Source organism: Pelobates fuscus, chromosome 2, assembly GCF_036172605.1.
Source record: "Pelobates fuscus isolate aPelFus1 chromosome 2, aPelFus1.pri, whole genome shotgun sequence".
Taxonomy (NCBI): Eukaryota; Metazoa; Chordata; class Amphibia; order Anura; family Pelobatidae; genus Pelobates; species Pelobates fuscus.
Genome location: NC_086318.1, coordinates 233,824,368 through 233,851,332, shown reverse-complemented (window position 1 = coordinate 233,851,332; position 26,965 = coordinate 233,824,368). Strand labels below are relative to the sequence as shown.

Sequence of the window (26,965 nt, the reverse complement as noted above, 5' to 3'; positions counted from 1 at the left end):
ATCGTCGGCGTACGCTGCTACTTTATGGTGTGTGTCTCGCCAGTTATACCCCTGGATATCAGGGTTTGAGCGAATTGCCTGGAGTAATGGTTCGAGGGACATCGCGAACAGGATTGGCGAAAGAGGGCAGCCCTGACGGGTGCCATTGCTAATCGGGAAATCAGCAGTCGTTGACCCGTTGACTCTTACTGTCGCGTGCGGTTTACTATATAGAGCTGATATCCAGGTGAGGAACCTCTGCCCGCATCCCATCTTCTGTAGGGTTGCTTGCATGTAAGTCCAATCAACTCTATCAAACGCCTTTTCGGCATCGGTTGATAAGAGTAGTAGACGGGTCTTCGTTATTCTGGCGTGTTGTTGGATGGCGAACAACCGCAGTGTACTATCCCTGGCCTCACGTCCCGGGATGAAGCCCGTTTGGTCCGCGTGGATCAGGTCCGGCAAAAGGCGGTTGAGTCTGCTCGCCATAACCTTGGTAAACAGCTTAGCGTCCACGTTCAACAAGGAGATGGGGCGGTAACTTCCACAAAGCAGCGGGTCTTTACCCGGCTTAGGCAGGACCATGATGGTCGCTGCCAGGGATTCCGCGCCCAGGCGACCACCCTCGCCCACCGCGTTAAGCGCTTTAGTTAGCCATGGTAGTAAAAGGGTGGAGAAGCTCTTATAGTAACCAGATGAGAAGCCATCGGGGCCAGGGGCCTTGCCCGATTTTGTAACTTTGAGGGCCGCTGCCAGCTCCTCCAGACTGATCGGGGCGTCGAGTGCGAGCGCTGAGTCCTGATCGATCGTGTTGGAGACCGTGTTGGTCAAGTAGGCCATTATGCGGGAGTTGTGACTGTCGGCTCCAGTCCCCTGAGGGGGTGGTGGCAAATTGTAGAGGTTCTTGTAAAAAGTCCGGAAAGGAGGTTCTCTCATTCGGAGCTAGTTGCAGTTTTCTTATCTGCCTGCGGGGTGCCGGGCCCTTCAATAGCCTGGCTAAATATTTTCCCCCTTTGTTGGCATGGGCGTAGTAAAATCCTTTCGTACGCTGCAGTGTGCGGAAGTGTTTACGGGTGATGAGGTCCCTAAGTTTTCTCCGGTGTTCCATGAGCTCCCCGTAGACCTCGTTCAGCTGTGATCTCTTATGTTGACATTCCAGGGCTGTTATCTTCTGGTGCAGGTCGAGCATCTCAGACATATTTGCCTTACGTTTTTGTGAGGCAATGCGGATGAGCACTCCTCGGATGGTACTCTTGTGGGCCTCCCATACGGATATTGGGAAGATGTCAGGCGTGTCATTTTCCCTGAAGTATTGTTCTAGTTCCTGGTTTATTTGGTCTTTTGTGGTGGGATCCAGTAACAGTGCCTCATTGAGCCGCCAGAACCAGGATGAAGGGCGGAATAGAGGGGATTCCAACTCTATCCAGACCGATCCGTGGTCCGACCAAGTAGCAGGGTCTATGTTAGCTCTAAGTAAGCGGGTGAGTCCCTCTTGTACGATGAATATATAATCAATGCGGGAGTATCGGTTGTGGAGGACGGAGTAGTAGGTGTAATCCCTCGCCGTTGGGTTGAGTGCTCGCCAGCAGTCGACCAGTCTCAGATCTTCCAAGGATCTGCGGATGGAACATATACTAGTCTGTGGGATGCAGCTGTGTCCCGAGGAGGAGTCCATTAACGGGTCCAGGGGTACGTTGAAGTCTCCTCCAACTATTAGTATACCGTCTGTGAAGTCTTCCAGGATGTGCAGTGCATTTCGAACGAAGGGGGCTTGCCGTCGGTTAGGGGCGTAGATATTGGCCAAGGTGTATATCTTATCGGCGATGACTCCCTTGAGAAAGAGGTATCGACCTTGGGAGTCCTGCGCCTTTTCGAGTTCCTTGAATTCTAGTTCGGCTGCCAGGAGGATAGCCGTGCCAGCTTTGTGGGACGTCGGGTGGTTGGAGAAAAAGTTAGTTGGGTAGTGTCTATTCCGTAGTGCGGGTGCCGAGTTCTCTCGGAAGTGGGTTTCCTGTATCATGGCCACCATAATGCGTTTTCTCTTCAGTTCACTGAGGAGTTGAGACCGTCGCTCAGGTATGTTGAGGCCTCTGCAGTTCTGTGTGAGGACCCTCATGGGCGTCGTTTGGTAGGGGGGGAGGGGGGGAAGTCAGTTGTGATTTCAATGTGTCTGCTTGTCGGGAGGGGTCTGGCATCCCTCCCAGGGTTACTGTTTGGTGCGACTGACTCTGGGTTGGGGTTTTACGTAGGTCCTCGTGTGGGTGAGTGCCATTACCAAGCAAATAAAGAAATTACATAACATCATGTAAAACACAGTCAAGCAGTTTATCAGAGGCAACCTACTGTTGCCGAAACCCAGCTCCCATACCATAATGTCTGCCTATGGGGGGGGGGGGGAGTGGAGAGGGGGAGGGGAGTCACAATTCCAGGCACCGGCACTAACCCAGGGCCTCTCGCTGGTGAGGGTGTGTTGTTCAGCCCGGGGGGGGGGTTGTCGGTTGGTGGGACTGAGTCAGGGCTGGAGCCTTGTATAGGCGGACGGGGGTGGGAATGTTAGTACCATGTAGACACATAAAACATACAATAACAGGGTATAAAATGGGATTGAGCAGTGTGTCTAGAGCAACCTTAGGCAGTGGAGGACCGTCCCCCATGCAGTAACGTCTGTGCACCTGTCCATCAGGTCCTTGCGGGCACCCGAGTCTCGTGTGGGGGGGGGGGGGTGAGGGGAGGAGGGGGGGCAGGGAGGGAGGAAGGGAAGAGGGGGGGGAGGTGAGTCTGAAGTTTGCTATTTGGCTGGACCGGCTCAGGGTTGGAGCTTTGTGGGAGCACCTGGGGGAGGAGGTGCTAGAATAATGCAGGGTAACAAAACATATAACAACATCGTGCGAGACAGAATCGAGCTAAACATTACCAGTAACCGAAACCCATCTCCCATCTCATAATGCCTGTCCGTACAGCAGGCCCTCTCAGTCACCTGGGTCTCGGGTGTCGGGGTGTGTAGAGGAGGCTTCTTACAGTTTAATTTACTAGGCTATACAAGATCATACTTAAGCTGCATCACATAACTCACCCCCGACTCTCCTAGCCATGCAGGGGGCAGGGACATAATCAAGGCAGTTCCCCCCCGACCCCTTGTGAGCCCCCCTCCATCCCCCGCGCACTTGCATATACGTAGGTAAAGCTCTCCTAGACATAACAGGGAATGGGAGACACAACCACTGGGGATTACCGAGGGTGAGAGGCTCTGCATTATTACGTTAAGTTCCCACCCCCACTCCCCCAGTACATACCCGTATGGTTCAAAAACACAGCCAGTGTTACACGTTACTGCCTCCCCCAGATGTGCACCCCACCCCCGCCCCCCGCACATCGGCACATGCATGAACAACCATAATAAAATAACAGCAGAAATATAGTTACTGTGCCCCGAGGGAGCCAAGGGGTGCGTTGTAGTGTTGCAGCGGCAAGTGATGCGACCGAAGCCCATGTTCTCACCCCGTGGTCCCCACCTCCCCAAACAAAGGTACCCCATCCCCTGCATCAATGCCGTTTAACCTGGGAGTCAGGTGGCAACTGGACTAGTCCAGGAGACGTTACTCAGTAAGGCTGGAACTTTCAGGGAAAAAGATAAAAAGGGGAAAGTTCTGAGAACCCCGGAATCAGTCCCCTGAGCCCCCCCACGAGCCCCCCCAAAAGGAGTCCCATCAAACCTGTGGGTAGCCATTACCCCAGCCGGGGCCAAACACATGACAGGTCCGGAATCAGCAAACCAGCGAAGGGTCGTCAGCCAGGATAGGAGGCCGTGATGGAACGTCCATGTTAGCGGGGGTGTACTCACTCCTCCGGGGATGTCGGGTTTCTATGCCGTCTTACAGGTTGAGCCGATGGAGAGCGGGCGTCTCTCCGTCTCGGTGCCCGTTGCGATCTCGTGGCAGGGGCCGTCTGGCCTAAGATCCAATTGGGAACAGGTGGCGGTGGAAGGCCTAGTTCTTCCATGAACCGCAGGACGTCCTCAGGCCAGCGGATGGAGATCCAACCATTGCCGTTTCTGGCCATCAGGGCGAATGGGAACCCCCATTTGTAGGGGATAGCTCGTTCCCGCAGAGCTGCTGTCACAGGGCGTAGAGCTCTCCGTGCCTCCAATGTGATAGGGGACAGATCACTGTACAGGGCAATTTGCGCGCCTCGGAAGGGCCACGTCGGTCGTTCCCTGGCCTTCTTCATGATGGCGTCTTTAACGGGGAAGGAGTGGAGGCAACAGATGATGTCTCTAGGGCCCTCTTCCAGTGATCTGGGCCGTGCAGCTCTATGCGCTCTCTCGAACTCTATGTGTTCCGGGGAAGTCGGTTGCAATATTGCCTGGAAGAGTTCGGTGAGTATGCTAACTACGTTTTCGGCCGGACCCTCGGCTTCAGGGATTCCCCGGACACGAATATTGCACCTCCGACCTCTGTTGTCTAGGTCTTCGAGGTGTCTCCTCATGGATAATAGCATCGATCCCTGGCGGGCAATTGCAGTGTCCGCAGATGTCTGGCGTGCCGAGAGGGTTTCAGCCGCTTCCTCAACACGTGCGATGCGGCCCGCGTGGGTAGTGACTTCAGACTGGATCCCCACTAGTTCTGCCCTGAGGGTGTCCTGTATGACAGTGGTAAGGGACAGCAGGTCGTCTTTTGTGGCCATGGAGGCCGTGAGGCTCATCAGCTTCTCCTCAATCCTCTCTAGGGCTGTGCCTTCCGTCGCCGGAGGGGTAGCCGGCGCCATCTTGGGGCTTCCCACGTCCCCGCTAGCGCCCGGTTGTGGGTGTAGGAATCCGTCCAGGGGACCTTGCTGGAGGTTCCTGGGGGTCTGGGGTTGCTCCGGTTTCTTGTTGCGACCCATTTAGCAGGTGAAAATGCTATTTATACGGCTATATCGGGTCCGGTGGAGCGGAGCTCTTCTTCTATGCGGCCATCTTGGTCGGCACCGTAACCACGCCCCCAACACTGTAATTTATTAACAATAAAAACAAGGAACCCTTACATTAGCATATGGTGGTACTCGTCGCCAAGATACCACAAGATATATCAGATGCTTAGAAGCGGTTACCGTCCGTTATTCTGCTAGTGAAAACTCCTGCTCGATCTCTATGCTGATAAGGCAAGTGTCGGTGCAGGGAGGAAACTGCAAATAGGGATCGGTATTGATGAATTGTTCTTCCTCCACCTCTGATTCAGCAAATATCACTCACGCTTCAACGAGTTTCGCCCATAACACCGGGCTTTCTCAAGATAGTGTAGCTGCTAATGGGAGCGTTATTATATACGCACCTATCAATTTAACTCATGAAGTCCCATTTACCTTATCCTTCCGTAAATAGGGCTCCCCTTACACGGACATTTCAATTTAGGGTTAAAAAACATTTCAATATACATTGTTAAATAGTGCTAAGCGTATATAAAAAGTTGAACTTATTCGAATGGGTACATTTCATAAAAGTCAAATTGTTGTGCAAATACATTCATTACATAGAATACACCAACTTAAATAAAGTTGTTAGAAAAAATAAAATATATAAATATGTCAATGTAAGAAAAGACTTGGTTGAAAACTACAATTACATTGACATATTTATCTCTTATTTTTTTCCTAACAACTTTATTTAAGTTGGTGTATTCTATGTAATGAATGTATTTGCACAACAATTTGACTTTTATAAAATGTACTCATTCGATTACGGTAAGTTCAACTTTTTATATACACATAGCACTATTAATGTATATTGAAATTTTTTTTAACCCTAAATTGAAATGTCCGTGTACGTTGAGCCGTTTTCACGGAAGGATAAGGTAAATGGGACTTCAAGAGTTAAATTGATAGGCGCGTATATAATAACGCTCCCATTAGCCGCCACACTATCTTAAGAAAGCCCGATGTTATGGGTGAAACGCATTGAAGCGTGAGCGGCATATGCTGAATCAGAGGTGGAGGAAGAACAATTCATCAATACCGATCCCTATTTCCAGTTTCCTCCCTGCACAAACACTTGCCTTATCAGCATAGAGATTGAGCAGGAGTTTTCACTAGCAGAATAACGGACGGTAACCGCTTCTAAGCCTCTGATATATCTATGCTTATTTGTGGTATCTTGGCGACGAGTAACACCATTTGCTAATGTAAGGGTTCCTTGTTTTTATTGTTAATACATTACAGTGTTACCCTATGAAAACTTTTTGGGTATCTTTTTAAGGAACAACGTTCACTGTGTTATACAGTGTATTAATAGACGCTGGTTCATAGCTGCGAGACAAGATTAACTCTAAAGAGACTATTACCCAAAGACTTTTGGACCCTTTCGCAGTTTTTACGGTCATTTGAAATTACACACACTGTGGCTTATATGGTTTTATTTATTAATCATAAGAATGCATATAGAAGTGTCTGTATTTCATATTGATACTGATCACCTATTTTAAGGTTTTCAAAATATAGCGCTTGCACTTAATTTTACAATAGAATAACATGCCCTCTTGAACAACCTTTCAGTCATGATAAAAATGGAGCAGCATCTCTGCATTCAAAATTCTCTCCTCTGTATTTTTAATATTAATAAGTACAGGTATTTAGACCTTAGATATTCAATTAGGTCATGTTAGGATCTACCTTAAGTTGGCAAGCATTTCAGATGGGAAAATCTTAATCAGTATATTGTCATGACCTAGACATCTTATCTATGTTTGGAGTAAAACTTAAGGTTGCACACGACATGAGAAATTCCCTGACTTGGTGTGACACCAACCTAGGGCAAGATGGCTTCCTAAAGTCTAAATACCATATATTTACGTATCTAGACAAGTCATTTGATAAGTAACGGAACATTGTATGAAAAACAATATTTTTTAATTTCTAACAAATGGCTAGTTTGCGAAATAGCTTAACCCCTTAGTGACCAGACCGATTTTCAATTTTCTTAACGTTTTTCAGAGCGATCACATGGCTTATGGGTACTAGGTACGTCCGCGGTCGTTAAGGACCGTTTTTTTGTTGGACGTACCTAGTATTTCCTCGGTCCTTAAGGGGTTAAAGACAAAGTTTAAGAAATACAACTTTTCATTCTAAAAACCTGTAATATTTGATAATGCCCATAACACTAGAGGTATTACTAGGCAGCAATGTGAAAGGCAGAGTTTATATTGCTGAACCTGCAGGTACATGCTATAGATACCAGAACCACTAAATTAAATTGCATTAGTTCTGGTGACCATAGTGTCTGTTTAAACAAACTATCAAAGATACTCAGTTATATACACATTGAAAGTACTGTACTATACATTAGCATTAAAATTATCTTACCTCTGTTGCCAGATCTGATTTTACTCGGATAGTGCATCGTCGCACGGCTAATTGAAATGTAAAGCTTATTACACCTCTCACTTTCAACAATGCCTCTTCACAAATATTCTTCTTCTCCTAATTTGAAGACAGAATAAAACCATTATCCGTGTGCAGTCTTTTTTGTTTAAGGTCACACATTTCCTCTGAAGTTCAAATTATTTTTTTTAAATGTATCTTTACCCCCCCCCCCCCCCAAACACACACACACAGCATCCCTAGCCCCCCAGGCACAGCACCCCTACTCCCCCCCACAAACAAAGCACCCCTCACACTCACACACACAAAGCTACCCTTACAAACACACCCCACCCCACACAAACACTGCACTCCTCAATGCAGTATGTGTGTGTATGTATTTAGCAGTCTGCGTGTATGTATTCAGCAGACTGTGTGTATGTATTCAACAGTCTGTGTGTACTTCACAATCTGTGTGTGTGTGTGTCTTCAGCAGTGTATGTATTCAGCAGTCTGTGTGTATGCAGTGTGTGTATTCAGCGGACAGTGTGTGTGTGTGTGTATTCAGCGGACTGTGTGTGTGTGTGTGTGTGTGTATTCAGCTGATTGTGTGTATGTATTTAGCAGTCTGTCTGTGTGTCGGTGTGTGAATGTGTTCAGCAGTCTGTGTGTATATATTGCATTTGTTGTAGATACTAATACATATAAGCTTAATTTTATCTATTTATATCATTAAAGATTTGTATCATTAAACTCTCTGTTGTGTTCTTCTTTTAAAACAGAAGATGTTAATTAGTTCAGACAACTGTACGAGTTGTTTCTTCTAAACGTAAAAATATTCAGGTTTAATTGCCGCGTTGGCACTTTTAGGAAAAAAAAGTTGCCATGTATTGCGGTTTGGGCACTCGGGCTCAAAAAGGTTCGCTATCACTGTTCTAGGGACTCTACATATTTTAGTGATGGGGATTTTTCAAAGGGGACAGCGGCGCATATTGTGCAGTGGATCAGGGTGCAGTAGGAGTAAGTTATACATATTTGATGAAGTCCCCCACAGGTGCCAACATCTTCATTCTACAGCTCCAGGCCCTTTGGCCACCAGGAGCCCACGTCAGTGCTCCAGTCTTACACATACTCATAGATTGCAAGTTTGTTTGGGCAGGGCCTCCTTCACTTCTCGTTTCTGTTAATATTTTTTATGTCAACTACTTTATTCTATCACCTCAGTTCTATGATTGTAAAGAGATGCGTAATATGTTGGCACTATAAAAATAATAATAATGATGATGCACAAGAGTAAACAATGATGTCCATGGAGGATCCCATGAAAGTCTCCGTTGGATATTATTTCACTTTTGGAGAGGGAAGGGGGTGTGGGGGCAGGGCATGACTTGACAATGTTCCCTACTTTGACTTATGATATCTTATTTACTGTATTGGAATTTCAAGGGAATTCAAACACAGTCTTTATGAGCATTTCACTAAGATTTTATCTTTCTAAAATTGAATAATTTTTTCTTAAATGTCAGAGCCTCTTGCATTACTTTGAACAGTCTACACAAATAAAAAAACAAATAAAAGACCCAGAAGGACAATAAAAGTAACACTGTAGCAAAAGGCATATGTTAAGTGGAGAAGGTACCCGTTAATGGATTTACAATTCTTATACCTCAAAAAAATGTCTGATAAACTAAGACTACTTATGTATCAAAACACACACACACAAGGTTCACCAAAGTAAACTACAGGATCTTTAGTCTATCTAAATTTAGGATACATTTGTGTGTGAGTCTTTGTGTTATGCGTTTATGGCTCCTACATCCCACAGAAGGTGGAATGGAAGGTAATTTTTTTTTAGTCATGTGGTAAAAATACACAACTGAGAAACTCTTATTATGGTAAAATAATGTCATGGTTGTCTCCAAAACAACCAATTATATTTTCATATAATGCACCGTTTGTTGTTACGTATTTTATTCTAATAGCCAACAATGTACATTTATTAAACTTTTATATTTGAACTTGCCACAAAAGCACACAAAAAACTCTAAAATACAAAACATTTGTTTTATTGCCAGGATTGCCTGAGTCTTTTTAACCATATGTAATCTACTACAGGACAAAATGACTTGCCCTGATGTCAAGATCTTGTCCACACAGACAGCTGATCTAGTGAACACCAGTTAACTCCGTATAAGTAAAGAGGCTTTGAACACATCATTACATAGCTCCTATTGAGGGTATTAGCATTGTCCTTATGGTCAGAAATGAGTGGACAGGAAAGAGTAGAAACAAATTTATTTCTGTCCATTTATCAATTACTTGAAAGAATTGTGTATGCGAGATTGACAGACTTCCTCGAGTCCAACTCTCTGCTAGACCCGCTTCAGTCTGGTTTCCGCGCTAAGCACTCTGTGGAAACGGCACTGACCAAAGTATCCAATGATCTACTCGCTGCAAAATCTCGTGGTCACTACTCTATCCTAATTCTCCTTGACCTGTCTGCGGCTTTTGACACTGTTGATCATCAAAAGCTTCTTCTCATCCTCCGCAATATCGGTCTACAAGATATTGCTCTCTCCTGGTGCTCCTCCTACCTCTCCCAGCGCTCTTTAGTGTTTATCTGCTTCTTCTCCCCAACTCCTCTCTGTTGGTGTCCCCCAAGGTTCAGTCCTTGGTCCCCTACTGTTCTCCATCTATACTGCCTCCCTTGGTAAACTCATTAGCTCTTTTGGCTTCCAATATTCTATGCAGATGACACGCAAATCTACCTGTCCTCTCCCCGTCCCTCTTGACTAGTGTCTCTGACTGCCTCTCTGCTGTTTCTAACTGGATGGCTGCCCACTTCCTTAACCCCTAAAGGACCAAACTTATATAATAAAAGGGAATCATGACATGTCACACATGTCATGTGTCCTGAAGGGGTTAAACTAAACTTGACCAAAACTGAAATTCTGAAAGTGTTGTTACTCCTGTGTCTGTCTCCCTCCAAGTCAACGGTTCTACCATCAGCTCCACCACGCAGGCTCACTGCCTAGGTGTTCTCTTTGACTCCGACCTCTCCTTCAAGCCTCATGTTCAATCTATCGCCAAATCCTGTCATTTCCATCTCAAAAACATTGCGCGCATCCGCCCCTACTTAACGCCAGATGCGACTAAGGTGTTGGTCCATTCCACTGTCCTTTCTCGCCTTGACTACTGTAATCCGCTTCTCAGTGGTCTTACGTGCTCCCAACTTGCGCCGTTACAGTCCATAATGAATGTCGCGGCGAGGCTCATCTTCCTGTCCGCCCGCACCTCCCATGCCTCACCCTTCTGTCAGTCCCTACATTGGCTTCCTATAAAATAGAGAGCTCAATTTAAAATTCTGGTTCTTGCTTTCAAATCTCTACATAATGCTGCTCCCACCGATCTATCCTCCCTTATACACAAGTATGTCCCGTCTAGGCCCTTACGATGTGCTGAAGACTTATGTCTATCTTCTGTCCGTACTCCCACCTCTGATGCTCGCCTTCAAGATTTCTCGAGGGCTGCACCATTCCTGTTGAACTCGCTTCCCTCCTCTGTTAGATGCTCACCCAGTCTCCACTCCTTCAAAAAATCGTTAAAAACCCACTTCTTCATAAAAGCGTATCAATTAAACTGTTAATAGCTCCCAACTGATTCCTCTTCTGCAACTGTCACTAGTCTAATACTATCCTTGCCTTTTTGTGTCATTTTACCCCACTCCCTCTAGCATGTAAGCTCATTGAGCAGGGCCCTCAACCCCCCCCCCCCCGTTCCTGTGTGTCCAACTTGTCTGGTTACAACTACAAGTCTGTTTGTCCACCCATTGTAAAGCGCTGCAGAATTTGACGGCGCTCTATAAATATCATAATAATAATAATAATAATTATTATAAACTACATGGAGAGTGCAAGATAAACATAACACATAAACAATACATAACACAGAAAACCTTTAAAAATTAGTACACAAATAAGAAGAAACCTACATTAGATTAAGAACAGGGAATCCCCTGCACAGAGCAGAGATACGTGTGGAGGGGGTGGTAGGCTCAGGCTTAAAATGACACTATAGGCTCACAGACCACTGAAAGCTAAGCTGGTCTGGGTGCAACGTTCCTGTCATTTTAGCCTTGTAACTGAAAACATTGCCGTTCTGTAGGAATGGCGTTATTTACATTGCAGAGTTAACATGCCTTCATTGGCTGTCTTCCAGACACCTAAATAGGTGTCTGGACACTAACATTAGGAATACAGATTTGTATTCCTATTGATATAAAGTTTAGGTTGGCACACTTAATGCTACCCACTTTGTGGTCTGGGCCTTGCATACTGCCTTAAAATTTACTGGGCTGCACACTATGCATGCTTTGTGTAATGGCATAATATCAACTCCCTCAAACATTATTATAAATGCATATAGCGGAAAACAGAATCCCCAAGGTGGTACCTAGACACAGGAGAGCTCCCTAAACAGGTTCGCTTACACCCTTTCAATGGAGCATCTCTGTCAATCTGACATACAGGTTTTCTTATCAACAAGCCCACATTACTGACAGCACTTGATGAAAAACTTTCCACTTCTGATAAAAGGTCTGTCACGGTTTGTTGAAAAAAACAAAACATAGCGTTAATGTTGACCTTCTACTCCTGTCTGATACAGTAACAGACAAACAAAGAACAATTATGGTATCATCAACGAAGACATTTTTAAAATTCTATTTGATCTTGGTCCTTACTTACATAGTGTAGCGGAATGGATATTTGCAAACTACTTTTATCCCATATATTGGCTGTCCGTATCTTCCCCCTGTTATGTTGTGTATTTTGCCCTGGTTATTTTGTGTGTTTCTTCTTGGGCTGTTCTGGAGACTTCATACGAACGGAGTCCATTCGTCTCCCAAACAAGGACCACCCCTGTACCCTATTAGAACGTTAACACCAACCACTTAAGTGTAAAACCGCAAGGGAAACAATTAATGAGTGTTTCTCCTGGGTGGCTGCCATTTCGTATAACTGAACATGTGGCCAGGGCACCTATTCTCCTGGAACTATTTTTGGCTACCACCTCGTGTCTGGCCAGTCAAATCTTCCACACGATGCAGTTCTCGTTCAACCGAACCGATCTGAGTGATTCTTGGATATGTTGGTCACTCAGATCGGGGCTATCTGGGAATGTACTTTTTGTGGGGTTCCTATGTATGGTTGGGGGAATTTTGGGGTACGTGATATTCTTGGGATTTCTTTGTACCTGAGAGATTAAATTGGAGGAGTTTACTCAGGCAATTATCTCTCAGGCACAAGGGATCCTGGGATTGAAACCCTTGCATTTTCTACAGGTGAGACCCCTTGCATGGGAGATGGCATAAAAGCTGTGTATGTGTGAATAAAATTCAGTTATACCCTCAGAGCTGAGTGTGGTCCAGTTGCTGGTGAAGAGGTGGGAGATTCTTGGAGTATTTTACTATGCCTGACTGTTCAATTGGATTGTTTTACTTGTTCCAGAGTATATTTTGGAGTAACCAGCAGAGGAGAGTTCCTGCTAGGACTAGGGCACCCCTACACATAGGCTTATGACATTGTTTGAGAAGCTCTGCTATCATGCCAAGCTGCTGCAGCTCTGCTTAAGTTTATGTCTTACTTGGAGGAGGTGTTACACATGGCATTCACTAAGCAACAGGGAATAGCGTGGGCAATTACTTGCTTTAACCCCTTAAGGACCAAACTTCTGGAATAAAAGGGAATCATGACATGTCACACATGTCATGTGTCCTTAAGGGGTTAATACAAATCAGTTTGATGCATGAAATTATATTGTGAAAACAATAAAATTTTTCAAAACATAAATATCAAGAGAGCAATCACGAAACGCTAATAACATCCCTTAGAGGCTTCATATGATCTTCTCTAAATTTGCACCTTTGGAGATGCCGGTGGGTTGTCAGATCGTTGCAAATTGTTTTAGGGAAATGTGCTGTCATAATCTCCTTCTGGAAGAATATTTATGAAGCTATGACTTTAATTATTAATATAGGGGTATCCCTTACACCTAGCTGATATGCTGCTAAGTCACACAAAACCTCCCATTTTTGGATAAAAAATAAATTAAAAAGGTGGGCGTGGCCTGGCACCGCTACAGCCTAGACGCCATTACTGACAGCTCAGCTACGAATCGCCTAAAAAACGCCGAAAATAACTTCAAGCCGCCGACTACAAACACTTACAGTGGGAAGGGGAACCCCTGCTGCATCGACCCATGCCATTCCGGTTCGGATCCGCCTCAGCACCACCCTGCAAGACCCGGCAGAAGCTCCGGTCTGAAAGCCTGAAGGCCGCAACTTACCACGCCGAGCTCCTCGCGGACTGGAGTGAGTATTTACACCCCTACCAAAACGACCCTGACACACCAATCATGGGTCGAAAAACGCAGAAACAGACAGGGGCACCCATTCCAGAGGCGAGAGACATAGGGACACTCCTCAAATGCTCCAGGCCCAGAACAGCAGAACCCTCACCACCCCCAGCCGTCCCAGACGCCATAGAGCCTCAGGAGACTGAAGGGGGGAACGGGAACGGCAGCAAGTACCCAGACACAGCGACAGCCGTCGCAATAGAGTCCCCAAGCCCAGCACACGCCACTAAAAAGGACATTGCAGACCTTTATGATAGAATCAAACTGCTATTTGACACTGACATCGCCCTAGTCAAAACTGAAGTGCAAGCGGTCACTGACCGTGTACAAGCCACGGAGGAAGACGTGATCGATCTCAAGCAGGGCCTGGCAGCCCTAGGGGACACTGTGCAACAAATGAGAACTCTGCACTCCTCTTTGACGCACAGAGTGGACACCCTGGATGACAGGAGTAGGCGCAAGCACATAAAAATCCGCGGAGTCTCCGATGCGGTGACCGCGGAGGAACTGCCGCACTTCCTTAGGCGGCTGATGGCCTCATCCCTACCCGCCAAACAAGCTAAACAAATCCCGCTGGACGGAGCTTACGGGGTCAATAGACCACAACGCGCCCCGACGAGCCTGCCCAGGGATATTATCCTCAAATGCCAAACCGTTACAGAAACAAAAGCTCATGAAGGCGTTCCAAGAAAGGGCCCCCATGGACTTTGAATCACACCAGCTGACATTCTACCAGGATGTCACCAGGGCAACACTTCACTGGAGAAAGACCATGCAACCTATCACAACTAAGTTGCGAGAAGCTGACGTGGCCTATCGCTGGTCTGCGTCCCGAACCCCAACGGTCCTCAAGGACGGAAAGGTGCACACAGCGTCTTCTCCAACGGTTGCCCCCACCTTTTTCGCAGCCCTGGACCTGATGAGAGGCGCTGGAACTCCACCGAGACCGGCAACACATCACCAATGGGACATACCCAATGTGACACCCTTTGTTCCAGCTCGGAATCGCAACCCATCTCAGGATCAAGACTCAGTGACTTAAGCGCAGCTTGAATGGCACTACCTAAAGTACCTCCCCAATGTTGGCGGCAAAGAAAGAATCATCTACCACCGAGCCACACTATAGTGGCACCCTGCAAAGCGGACTGTAGCAATTGAATAGTCCATGTTCTTCTCTCTTTTCTAATGTATTTAGTTTTGGTTTAATTTCATGTTTTTAATTTCGTGTTTTAAGTTTCATGGCGCATACTGCCAGATATTCCACTAATGCTGACACACAAACAGACGAACCCGTTAATTCTTTTCACAATCTCCCCCCCCGTCTCCCCATAGGTTAGGGGAACACAAGAACGACAGGGGCCTCTGCCACTGCCCCTCACCAACTACCTACCTAAGAGGCACACGCCTACAAACACACTGCACCACTGATGTACCCACCCTTCAACCCCTCATGGGTGGCCAGACGATACGACCCACGAAGGCAGCCGACCCCTGATAAGGCACCACCAGGAACCCACTCATCATACCCCGACCGCCACGGAAGCCCTTTACACATACACCATATAACAAGACGTTATAATATACCTCTGCCTGAAATCAATAGCCTAACCGGGTTACTTCTTGTTAGGTATTAACATCGACGCTCCAACACTAAAATGTCACTCACCAGTTTATTACGCTACTTTCTGACATCATGCTTTACGTTGGTCTATACTGTTTGAATAACGTTCCTGTTAATATTGAATGACATATAAAAAGAAAAATGAGGCACTTACTACCTGGAAATGTAATTAATGATAATATCTATGTACTAATCCATAAATGTGGAACACCCCTGCACTTCCCTTTTCTTCATTTTGTACCCTTGATATATGCCTTAACAAAATAAAGAATTAAAAAAAAAAAAAAAAAAAAAAACTATCGTAACACCTGTTAACCGCTACCAAATTCGGATCCCTGTGCCCCCTGGATGTAACCTACTGCCCCCATCTTCTGAAGAAGGCTGAAAAGGGTTGAGGATATACAGCTGAGGCTTTGATGAATAGGAAAGAGAACTACCTAGAAACTTTGACCTGATTGTTTTTCCTGTTGGAGCAAAATTACCTTAACTAACTGGGTAGAGTGTTTTTTTTTTATTAATAGGGTTCTACTTTTACTACATCAGGTAACCAAACTGGCTTATTAACCTTTTCTGGGATAAGCACCTTTCTAATTTTGATGACGTTTTAATGATGCCTGATGCGACGTACTCCTATAATGTCCATCTTGATATGATTTCTTAGTATAGATTTTCAAAATATTTAGATTTATAAAAAATAAAAAGGTACCACCAATAAAAATGACCACCACCACCAAGTCACATAATGTCTGTCATGTTACCAAATCTTACCATGTCATCAAGTCCATGAATATGAAGAGTTACAGTTTTCACTCTCTTGTTACAGCTGGAGATAAAAAATTGTGGCTTTGTCTTTTCTGGTGTGTACTTTTGAGAAGGGAATGTAAAAGAAGCATATATGCTCTGTGCAAGTTGTTTGAGGTCATCATTAATATCACACCTGTAAATACAGTTCACCGGAACATTAATCAGTATGTTATAGTAAAATATCCACTGGATCAGACCTCTACATGGTAGCGATAAATTAAATGCTAAGTACATTTGTCTTTCAACCACCACAATCATCTATTTTAGGCAAAATAAAGTATGAAGTATGAATTTCATATTAGGCTTAGGGTTAAAATGACAATGCTTTATGGAAAAATTTTACTAAAAGAAGCAAAACTAGTCAATATATGGGGAAAGAGAGTCATGTAGGGAATACATGTTCTGCACGTGAGATACAGCAACCACAGACGACTGTTTAAGCCTTCTTTGGGTCTCACCATTGAGGTATAGCCGATATCCCTCTAGGCACAGTGTTCACATCTGGATTACTCTTGATTTAGGGAGTGTGAAGAAATTACCTTATTCTTTCAATTATTTAACTTTTTTTCGTTCGGTAGTTGAAACTACCGAACACAGACCACGCCCCTGGTTCGTTAACTACAAAGAGAACAAGGAATTAGTGCTATCCCTGTGTGGCCGCCGTTCATATAGTTGAACGCCACGTGCAGGAGAAAACGGTGGCCATCTTGTTCGCAACAGGAGGGGGCAGCAGGACTTGGTCGCCGAGTGTCTGGAACGAAAATCGGACACTCGACTTCCCGAACACTGGTCAAACCATACGAACGCCTGCTTCCTTTTTTCCGAACAGCTAGGAGAGCACTGTTCGGTAGTTTTGTTCCCACGAACTAGGGGAACAAACGCTACTATGAGCCAGGGGGTTCTTTTCGTGGATTTATTTGGTTTTATGACTTTCTGAAATAGACCGACCGCACAACCTGAACTCATGGAACGGTTTCTGGACAAGAACCTCATGTGCGGTCGGTCAAACTAAGACTTCCATGCAACTCCTAAACCCTTGAACTGATCTGGGTGATTTTTGGATATGTTGGTCACCCAGATCAGGGCTTTCAGGGGATATAACATTTATGAGGATTTTATGAATTTTTGGGAAAATGTGTTTTTTTTCTGCCTGGAGATAATGGAGTTATTACAGTATCTGACTCAATTATCTCCCAGGCAGGGAGGAATGATTGTGTGTTTACTATGGGAGTGTTATACTTTGTAACCATGTTTTGATTGCTGTATAACTTTGTGTTGGAGTCCTTGCATAAAAGCCAGTGTGGCACCAATTAAAATCATTCCTGTTACACCCTTCATTTAGTTTAGGCTGATGTTTGGGTACCTGTCTACTTTACCAAGAGAATACACTTGGGAGACTGCCATTCGTATGGAGAATCGTTCGACTCAACACCTGAACTGCGAGCGATAATCACTCAGGCTCAGGCAGTTCGGAGGAAAATAGGTGAACGGGTATCTACTATACCAGCGTTTGTTACAGGCAGTCCCTAAGTGAATGCATTCAAGCAAAAACAGAATATGAGACCTACTTTGTCTTATGCATTTTTCCTACGCTTGACAAAAGACAGATCTACCTCTGCCAAGTTCTGTCATTTTCCCCAGCCACCACTATTGACGGCTGTAGGGAAAAAGGCACTGTCTATGGCGGCAGAGTACAGCACTGATGTTGGCTCCTGGCAGATAAAGCACCAGCACTGAAGAGGATCCAATGCAGATGGGATGCAGTTGCAAGGAACAGTTTCAGGTAAGTAAAACTTACCTTTCAGTTAAAAGGACCACTATAGGCACCCAGACCACTTCAGCTTAATGAGGTGCCTGGGGGGGGCGTGGCTTGGACGCCGGACAAGATGGCGGCGTAACCCGCGAGCTCCCGCCAGGCTCTCCGCAAAAACTCGCCGAACTGGCAACTACACCCGGCAACATGGGGAAAACACATCGGGCCACACAGGCCGCCCACGCAGCTAACACCCCGCGGGGATCCCAACCGGCGGGTATGCGCCAATTTCTCACGGCGCCGGCGGAACACGCCGCACAGGCCTCAAGAGACACAGAGGCCTCCGACCTCTCCACGCCAGCATCCCCGCTGGAGAGGCAGCCGGAAGAACCCACACGGGATCCTACATGCTCCCCGCAACCAGACTGGGTGGCCCTGATCAATAATCTGCCCACAAAGGCAGACTTAAAGGAGGCAAATGCTGCACTACAGCAAAGTATCACGGGTGAACTGCACGCTCTCCGAGAAGACATGCAAGGTATGCAGACTAAGTTAGCACAACTGGAGGCGGATTGCGACCACATGACAACGGCGCAAGCTGCAAATACAGGTGTAATAAGGCGCCAAGAGACACGACTCCGGCAAATGGCGCTGCACCTTGAAGACCTAGATAATAGGGGACGTAGACATAACCTAAGAATAAGGGGCCTGCCTGAAGAAAAGGATCAGGTCACTTCCATAAGAGACAGACATTCTTACAGAGCTGTTCAACGACCTCTTGAACAGGCCGAAAACCACGCACATTGAATTTGTTAGGGCGCACAGGGCCCTTCGACCGCGTGGCCCGCCAGACTCCCCGCCTAGAGATGTAATATGCTGTCTCGCCCACTTTCAAACGAAAGAAGATATACTCCGTAAGGCGAGAGACACTAAACAAATCCTACTCAACGGGGTGGAAATCCAACTATACCCGGACCTGTCACCGGCAACGCTGGCGTACCGCAGGGCACTACGCCCGCTCACTAGGACATTACAAGCCAACAAGTTCAGATACCACTGGAACTTTCCAACAGGCCTACAGGTCACCACAGCTAACGGACCATTCAACGTGAAAAACGGAGAGGATCTTGCCGACCTACAAAAGGAACTACAACTACCACCAATTCCAATGTCATGGCCGGACCCGATGACATTCTATGCCTTCCAGACAGATCCGCAGCAACAACCAGTGCAAGCCGCTAGAACGAGGAGAACCCGACAACAGGCTACTCGCCCATCGGGAGCTAACGTCTAAGGTCCAGCACACAGAACGCCCTCCCGGCGCATCACGGGCTCTCACCTATGGACTACACCACCTCCCGCACAGACACCCCACGAGATACCGCACGCAAGACTCTATGGACTAATTAAAGAGACACTGAGCACCCAGCAAACCGCAAGTATTCCGCCAAGTCGGCGGTCCCACTAGACACTTGCCTGGACATCATACCCACCACACAGGGGGGGGGGGGGGGTAGGGGACATGAAAAAAGGTACCAAGGGGGCTGATATTAGTGCTAGGGTTCCCCCCCCTTCCTCTTTCCGGACCCATAGAACAGGCTAAGATTAACAAGGATTTCCAACAGGGAAGATGAGAGTCTCTTGTATTACTGCAATATGGTTATAAGGTTCCCTTAATGAGAGTCTATGATGGGGAACAGGACACGCATAGGGGGAACCCGCACACTGGCCGAGCCTCGTGGCAAATGCACATGACGAGCACATAGGAAGGGTGGGGGGGATGACCGCCTGGCTGGGCCCGGCCGCCGAGGCTACCCGACCTGTGACGAACCTAGGGGAGCAGGCGGGGGGGGCAGCGCCGGGGGGGCCCACCCGGGTGGGGTCCAGCACCCACGAGGTAGTGGAGAGGATGGAGCCAGAGACACACGAGGCCTGAGTCTCTTCATGGGAAGTAAGCGTGTAGTAGGGGGAATGAGACACTCGGGATGGGGGAGGGCGGTAACTGTCACTTGCTTTATTGTTTAATAATAGTTATGCTGTCATACGTTGATAGAATGTTATTGCATGTTGATGCTTATGTTATGTTATGATCTGCTACCAAACAGAGACACACCCATAACCCGATTTACGCACACCCATGCCGGCCTTCGGGCCAACGTACACCAAGGCGAGGAAACACAATGCATCAAATCATACACCATTCCACAGAGCCGAGTAGGGACGAAACGGGACACAGTCCGACACACCCCGAGGACAATAGGAATCCCTGACGGTATTGGACCAGAACTATCCCATACTGACAGGTACATCTGGACGTCCTTCCGACGCACCCACAGGCAGAGGCGTCACCATACAGGTGAGCGAACCACGCAAACCACAGGTGGTAGCGTGAGACACCGCTCCCCGACGCCTGCGCCTCCACCGACGCAGACTAGCGACGGACATTGGGGTAGGTTACCACAACCCCCCACTTTGCACTATCTAGACCTTCTTCTCACGACCTGTCTACTCCTGACCCCCGAGACAGACGACGGACACTTTCCCCCGACCGGTATAACCTGCCCACCCTCAGAAGAGACCGCCACCGGACAGAGACGATTAAGGTAACCCCAGTTACAATACCCAGACGACATGGCGCTAACACCCAAACCCCTTACTATTCTAACGATTAACGCCAAAGGACTGAATAAACCAGAAAAACGATCAGGTGCACTGAGAGACTTCCACCGACGCAAAGCCTCCATAATAATGATCCAAGAGACGCACTTCAGGGAGGGAGCTAGACCCAAAATGACCAATCACCATTACCCACACGGATACTACAGCGACTATAATGGTGGTAAATCCAGGGGGACAGCCATTCTCCTCCACAAAACGGTGCCGTTCCAGGAGGGGGGATGCAGGGTGGACAGAGAGGGCAGGTATATATTCCTCAAATGGAAAATTGCGAACCAATCGTACACATTTGCGAATGTATATGCCCCGAACAAACACCACTACCGCTTTCTTAACCACACGCTACGCAAACTCCAGGACTTCACAGAAGGGATACTCATTCTGGGAGGGGACTTTAACATAGCACTTGACCCCACATGGGACTGCTCCTCAGGCACCTCACAGGCCCCCTCATACCAACTTCAAAATATAAAATCCTTACTCCGCAAACACCGACTCATAGACAGCTGGAGAGCCCACCATCCGGACGTTAGGGACTACACATTTTACTCCTACCCCCACAACTCCTACTCCCGAATTGATCTCCTCTATGTAACACACCATAACCTACCCTTGGTAACCGACGTGAACATAGGCGAGGCGACGTGGTCGGATCACGCCCCGGTCACACTGACACTAAAATGTAACCTCTTTCGCCCCACCATCACCAAATGGCGCCTCAATGAATATCTACTCTCTAAAATAGACACCAAAGCCTCCATAGGAGAGGCGATCAAAGAATACTTTGAACTTAACACCTCAGACCAGACATCGCCAATGATTAGATGGGAGGCACACAAGAGGGTGTTAAAAGGCCATTGCATCCAACAGGGGGCGATCTTGACAATCCGAAGCCCGCCTATCGGAGATTCTGGCTGACATACACAAACTAGAGGAGTTAAACAAACATACACAGACAAACACACGACAGACCCAACTACTACAACTGAGACGGGACCTTACCACGCTATTGCACTCCAAACATTACAGGGACGCAACCAGACATAAAGCCTTCTTTGCCCTTCATGGGAATAAGAGTGGCAAATTACTAGCCAGGATGCTGAACAAGCGGAGACAACAAACATACATTGAAAAAATCTGAGACAAACACGGGACACTGCACCGACTCCCGACAGATATAATGACGACGATACGAACATACTACTCAGACCTATACACCATACCGCAACCGCAGACCGAAGCAGCGAAATTGCGACTGCAAGACTCTATACGGACTTACCTCGCTAAATTTCCAATGCCATCCCTAGATAGGGAGACGGGGGCATTGATAGACGAACCTATCACAATAGAGGAAATAGCGCTCGCTGTCAAACGCACGAAACAGGGCAAAAGCCTGGGCCCGGACGGACTCCCGACAGCATACTACAAAACCTACGCAGAACATCTATATCCCCCAATGGTAGAGGTGTTCAACGCAATTAGGGAAGGGCAACGAATACCCAAACAAGCCTTAACGGCTCATATCACTGTTATCCCTAAGGAGGGTAAGGATGGGGAATATTGCGGGAACTACAGGCCCATCTCGCTCATAAATTGCGATATTAAACTCATGGCCAAAATCCTAGCAACGCGGCTCACACAACACATCCCCTCACTGGTCCACCCAGACCAGGTGGGATTTGTGGGGGTTAGGGAGGCGAGGGACAACACAATTCGGACACTGACCCTCATGCATGGAAAAAGAGGACAAGAGAGGGGCCTTCTCCTGCTGTCTACAGACGCGGAGAAGGCGTTCGACAGGGTCCGATGGACGTTCCTATTCGAAGATGGGTAGAGGCACTTTATTCGGAGCCAACAGCCCAGGTCCTAGTCAATGGAGCACTTACAGACCCATTCCCCATATGTAACGGCACCCGGCAGGGTTGCCCCCTATCACCGCTGCTATTCATACTGGCCCTGGAACCTTTCCTAACCCACATCAGACAAAACAGGGACATAACCGGGCGTGAAATAGATAAAACACACTATAAGGTAGCCGCGTTCGCAGATGACCTCCTGTTCATAGTCTCCAACCCGGAAATCACACTCCCTAATATCATAAAAGAACTCCAAGTGTTCGGAGATGTCTCCAACCTGAAAATTAACAACTCCAAATCCTTCATCCTTAATATTAGCATACCGACCAAACGAGCCGAATCGTTACGCCATAGCTTCCCATTCCACTGGGCGGACAGTAAGATAAGATACCTAGGCATCTGGCTAACGAGGAAGAGCAGCGATTTATTTAGGGAGAACTTCGCAGACATGCTTAAAACATTCCAAACTGACATGAGAGACTGGTCGTACCCACACATATCGTGGTTGGGACGTATCCAGGTCATTAAAATGAATCTCCTCCCGCGACTCTATCTCCTACAGGCTATCCCAATAACTATACCTAAAAGTTTTTCACCACACTTAACTCCGCGATGACTAGATATATATGGAACGGGGGGAGGCCCAGACTCAAACTCACTACCCTGATGCAACCCAAAAACAAGGGAGGGCTGGCCCTACCGGACTTTCATCTTTATTATGTCACCACACACTTACAAAGGGTAATGGAATGGTCGAAAGAGGGAGTCTCTAAACTATCGAAGACAGCGGAGGAGGTGGAGGCAGGTAAGCCGATATCCGGGATTCCCTGGAGGAAGGAGAGCACCGATAGCCAGGAAATGTCAATATAAACGAGACACACCCTGGAGGTGTGGCGACGGACCACGAAGCAAAGGGGACTAGCGCCGTACCCATCTCCCTTAACCCCGTTAACCCATAACGAGGCCTGCCCACCTGGCCTAGACCCACAAGCATTTCGACACATCCTCCCAATCCCCACGCCGCGCCTACACCACATAATGCGAGACGGGAAATGCAAACCGTTACAGGACATGATAGGAGACACTACCCCCTCATTCATGCACCAATTCAAACATACCCAACTCAAGAACTTTGTCCTCACTCTGCCCCAGGGGTCAGCGCTCACCAGGAGCCCTACCACATTTGAAAAGATTTGCATGCAACCAACCCCAACCCCACACGGCATATCCCTACTATACTCCATGCTCCAAGCTGAGACACCACAGGAGACGCCCCAATGCATGGGCAGATGGGAGACAGCACTGACCACATCATTCTCAGACACGGAGTGGGACACCATATGCTACCTCACTCACCACTGCTCGGTACATAGCAAGACACAGGAGACGGCCTATAAGATATTGACAAACTGGTACAGGACGCCACACATCCTCCATGCCATAGACCCGACCCACCCCGACCTCTGCTGGAGGTGCGAAAAAGACGTAGGTACAGCAAGACACATCTGGTGGGACTGCGAATTAATCAGACCGTACTGGGAGGGGATCCACAAAGTTCTGGAGATGTTCTCCGATGCACCCCCCCCCCCCCTGGAACCGGCGGCAATGTTACTCCACCATACCACTATATCCAGATCGCGGTACAAAAAAAATCTATGACCATTAGAATATTAAACATAGCAAAACAGGTCCTTCCCCAATTATGGAAGCAGAAGAAAACCCCCTCACTACTAACCTGGTTCAACCAAATGGAGGGACTCAGAGCTATAGAAGAGCTGACCCTGACGACCACGACAAACCCAACAATTTACACTGACCTATGGACACGATGGATCCTAGAGACAGGAAGGGAAGACTTCCAACGTAAGCTCCGACAAGACTACCAACCTGACACCGACCACTAGACTTCTAGTCGACTGAACAACTCCCAGTCGTCTATAGACAACTGACCATTCAGGACGCCTTCCACCATCCCTACCCCCCTTCCCCAAACCCTCCACGTCATCGGACTGGACACCCCAACCCCACCGCACAGGACAAATCGACCGACAGGGAGAGACGGGGGAAAGAGCGCCCCCGACCACTTGAAGGGCCAAAGGTACAGGAGGGAGACGGGTCTAAATGGGAATGAGGAAAGCATGACTGTTCCATAAGCACGACATATCGGGAAGGGGATTCACAAAAGGGCGACAGGCAACATACCCAACAACACCGGAGGGGTAGAACGATCCGATCCCGGATGCAGGGAACTGCATGAGCTCCCACCCTCCCCAACCACCAGATACCCGCAGAGTTGACACCGACACAATAAAAGGTAGCTACCTAACCCACAAACAACACACAACACGCAGGAATTACCCCTTGAAACGTATATTGTAATTGAGGCCTGCGAGCCAAAAAGCGAAGCACCTAATCATGGACCTGCGAGTCCAATACATGCTGAACAGCAAGGTACCCCTATACAGCCCACTGTATATATTATGTAGTTACAGTAAGCTGCATTTCCCAACCCAACACAATACAGTCAATGGAATTCTCAAACTTACTGATGTTAATATAAATGGAAAATCTCACTCAAAATGAAACCTACTAAAAAACGGGAGACCTGCGCGTCTCAAAAGTATGTTGTACGCAGAAGTGACGAAACCTGCGAGTTTCGGAATTTATAAGTGTAAAGTTAACACTAAAGGTTAAAAAGCGAGACCTGCGAGTCTCAATGTTTACTTTTCCTATACGAAAATAAATAAAAACATATTTACAAATGAGGTGCCTGGTCCAGCTAGGATTAACCCTTTTTTCTATAAACATAGCAGTTTCAGAGAAACTGCTATGTTTATAAATGGGTTAATCCAGCCTCTAGTGGCTGTCTCATTGACAGCCGCTATAGGGTTTTCCACGCTTCTCACTGTGATTTTCAAAGTGAGAAGACGCCAGCGTCCATAGGAAACCATTGTGAATGCTTTCCTATGGACTGGCTGAATGAGCGCGGCTCCTGACGCACATGCGCATTTAGCCGAAGAGGAGGAGAGGAGGAGGAGGAGAGCTCCCCGCCCGGCGTTGGAGAAAGAGGTAAAATGTAACCCCTTCCACGCCCCAGAGCCCGGCGGGAGGGGGACCCTGAGGGTGGGGGCACCCTCAGGGCACTATAGTGCCAGGAAAACGAGTATGTTTTCCTGGCACTATAGTGGTCCTTTAACCACACAGCCACCAAGTAGCAATGTCACCATCGGGTGTCTTTGCAACTTAAAAAAACAAAGTGCAACTGAGGGAGTGCAATGTGGAAGGGAGGGTGGGAAGGCATAGAAATCTTCCCTTTGCAGACGCTCTGCCTGCAAGGGGAAGATTTTCTCATCTGTCACAATGACAACAAATATTTTATGCACATTATTGACAGGGCAGCCCAGAAAATTTCAGGAAAATATAGTGCTCTGGAATTTCCCAATACAGTCACTGAAAATATCCATAGAGAAATCATTTAAAAAGCTTTGACAAATGATCTTTTGAAAAACATAGCCAAAATAATTAAATCTAGGCCATAAGTGTACGTGTGCCTGCATTTCAGCAAAAAGATTATAAACTAAAAATCCATAGTTCCGAAAAATACCTTAATCCCATTGTTATGGATCTACTAATCTATGTATACATAATGAACATCTTTGATTTAAAGGGACACTAAAGTAACCAGAACAACTACAACTTATTGCATTTGTTCTGGTGAGTAGAATCATTCTCTTCAGGCTTTTTGCAGTAAACACTGTCTTTTCAGAGAAAAATGCAGTGTTTATATTACAGCCTAGTGATACCTCCACTGGCCACTCCTCAGATGGCTACTAGAGGTGCTTCCTGGGGCAGTCCTGCCTAGTATGCATCACAACATTCAGTGTCTCCACCCTCTGCATGCAGACACTAAACTTTCCTCATAGAGATGCTTTGATTCAATTCATCTCTATGAGATGCTGATTGGCCAGGGCTGTGTTTGACTTGTGCTGGCTCTGCCCCTGATCTGCCTCCTTGACAGTCTCAGCCAATCCTATGGAGAAGCATTGTGATTGGCTCAGACCACCACTTTTGATGATGTCAGAGGCAGAGCAAGCAGCTCTGCAAGTAAGATTTTACTATATTTAGGGAGGCTTTACTATATTTAGGGAGGCAAGAGTGGGCCAATGGGGCTAGATGGTAGTTTTAACGCTATAGGGTCAGGAATACATGTTTGTGTTCCTGACCCTATAGTGTTCCTTTAAATTTTTCTTCAACTATAAGTGATTAACCTATTAAACTGGCGAAAGTTCACCTTGCAATAATTGTATAATCATCTATGTATTTTGAATGGTATATAAAAAACGTCCTGTCATTCTCCTGTCAGCTCTCTCCTCCTCCGCCGGTCCGTTCAGCTCTTCTGTCAGCTCACAGTGCATTCTCATACACACACACACTGCATTCTCATACACACACACACTGCATTCTCATACACACACACACTGCATTCTCATACACACGCACACTGCATTCATTATATACACACACTGTAAATAA

At 46.9% G+C, this 26,965-nt stretch overlaps 1 protein-coding gene across 2 annotated transcripts in view; it reads right to left on the bottom strand.

Moving 5' to 3' along the window:
• Nucleotides 1-26,965, bottom strand: part of LOC134585733 (armadillo repeat-containing protein 1-like) — a 42,754-nt gene that overhangs the window by 6,981 nt on the left and 8,808 nt on the right. For both annotated transcript variants that reach the window (XM_063441194.1, XM_063441195.1), the window contains exons 4-5: nt 16,112-16,280; nt 7,312-7,428 (exon numbers count right to left, since the gene is read on the bottom strand). In XM_063441194.1, the coding sequence (XP_063297264.1) occupies nt 7,312-7,428; nt 16,112-16,280 (286 nt within the window). The remainder of the gene's footprint in view (nt 1-7,311; nt 7,429-16,111; nt 16,281-26,965) is intronic.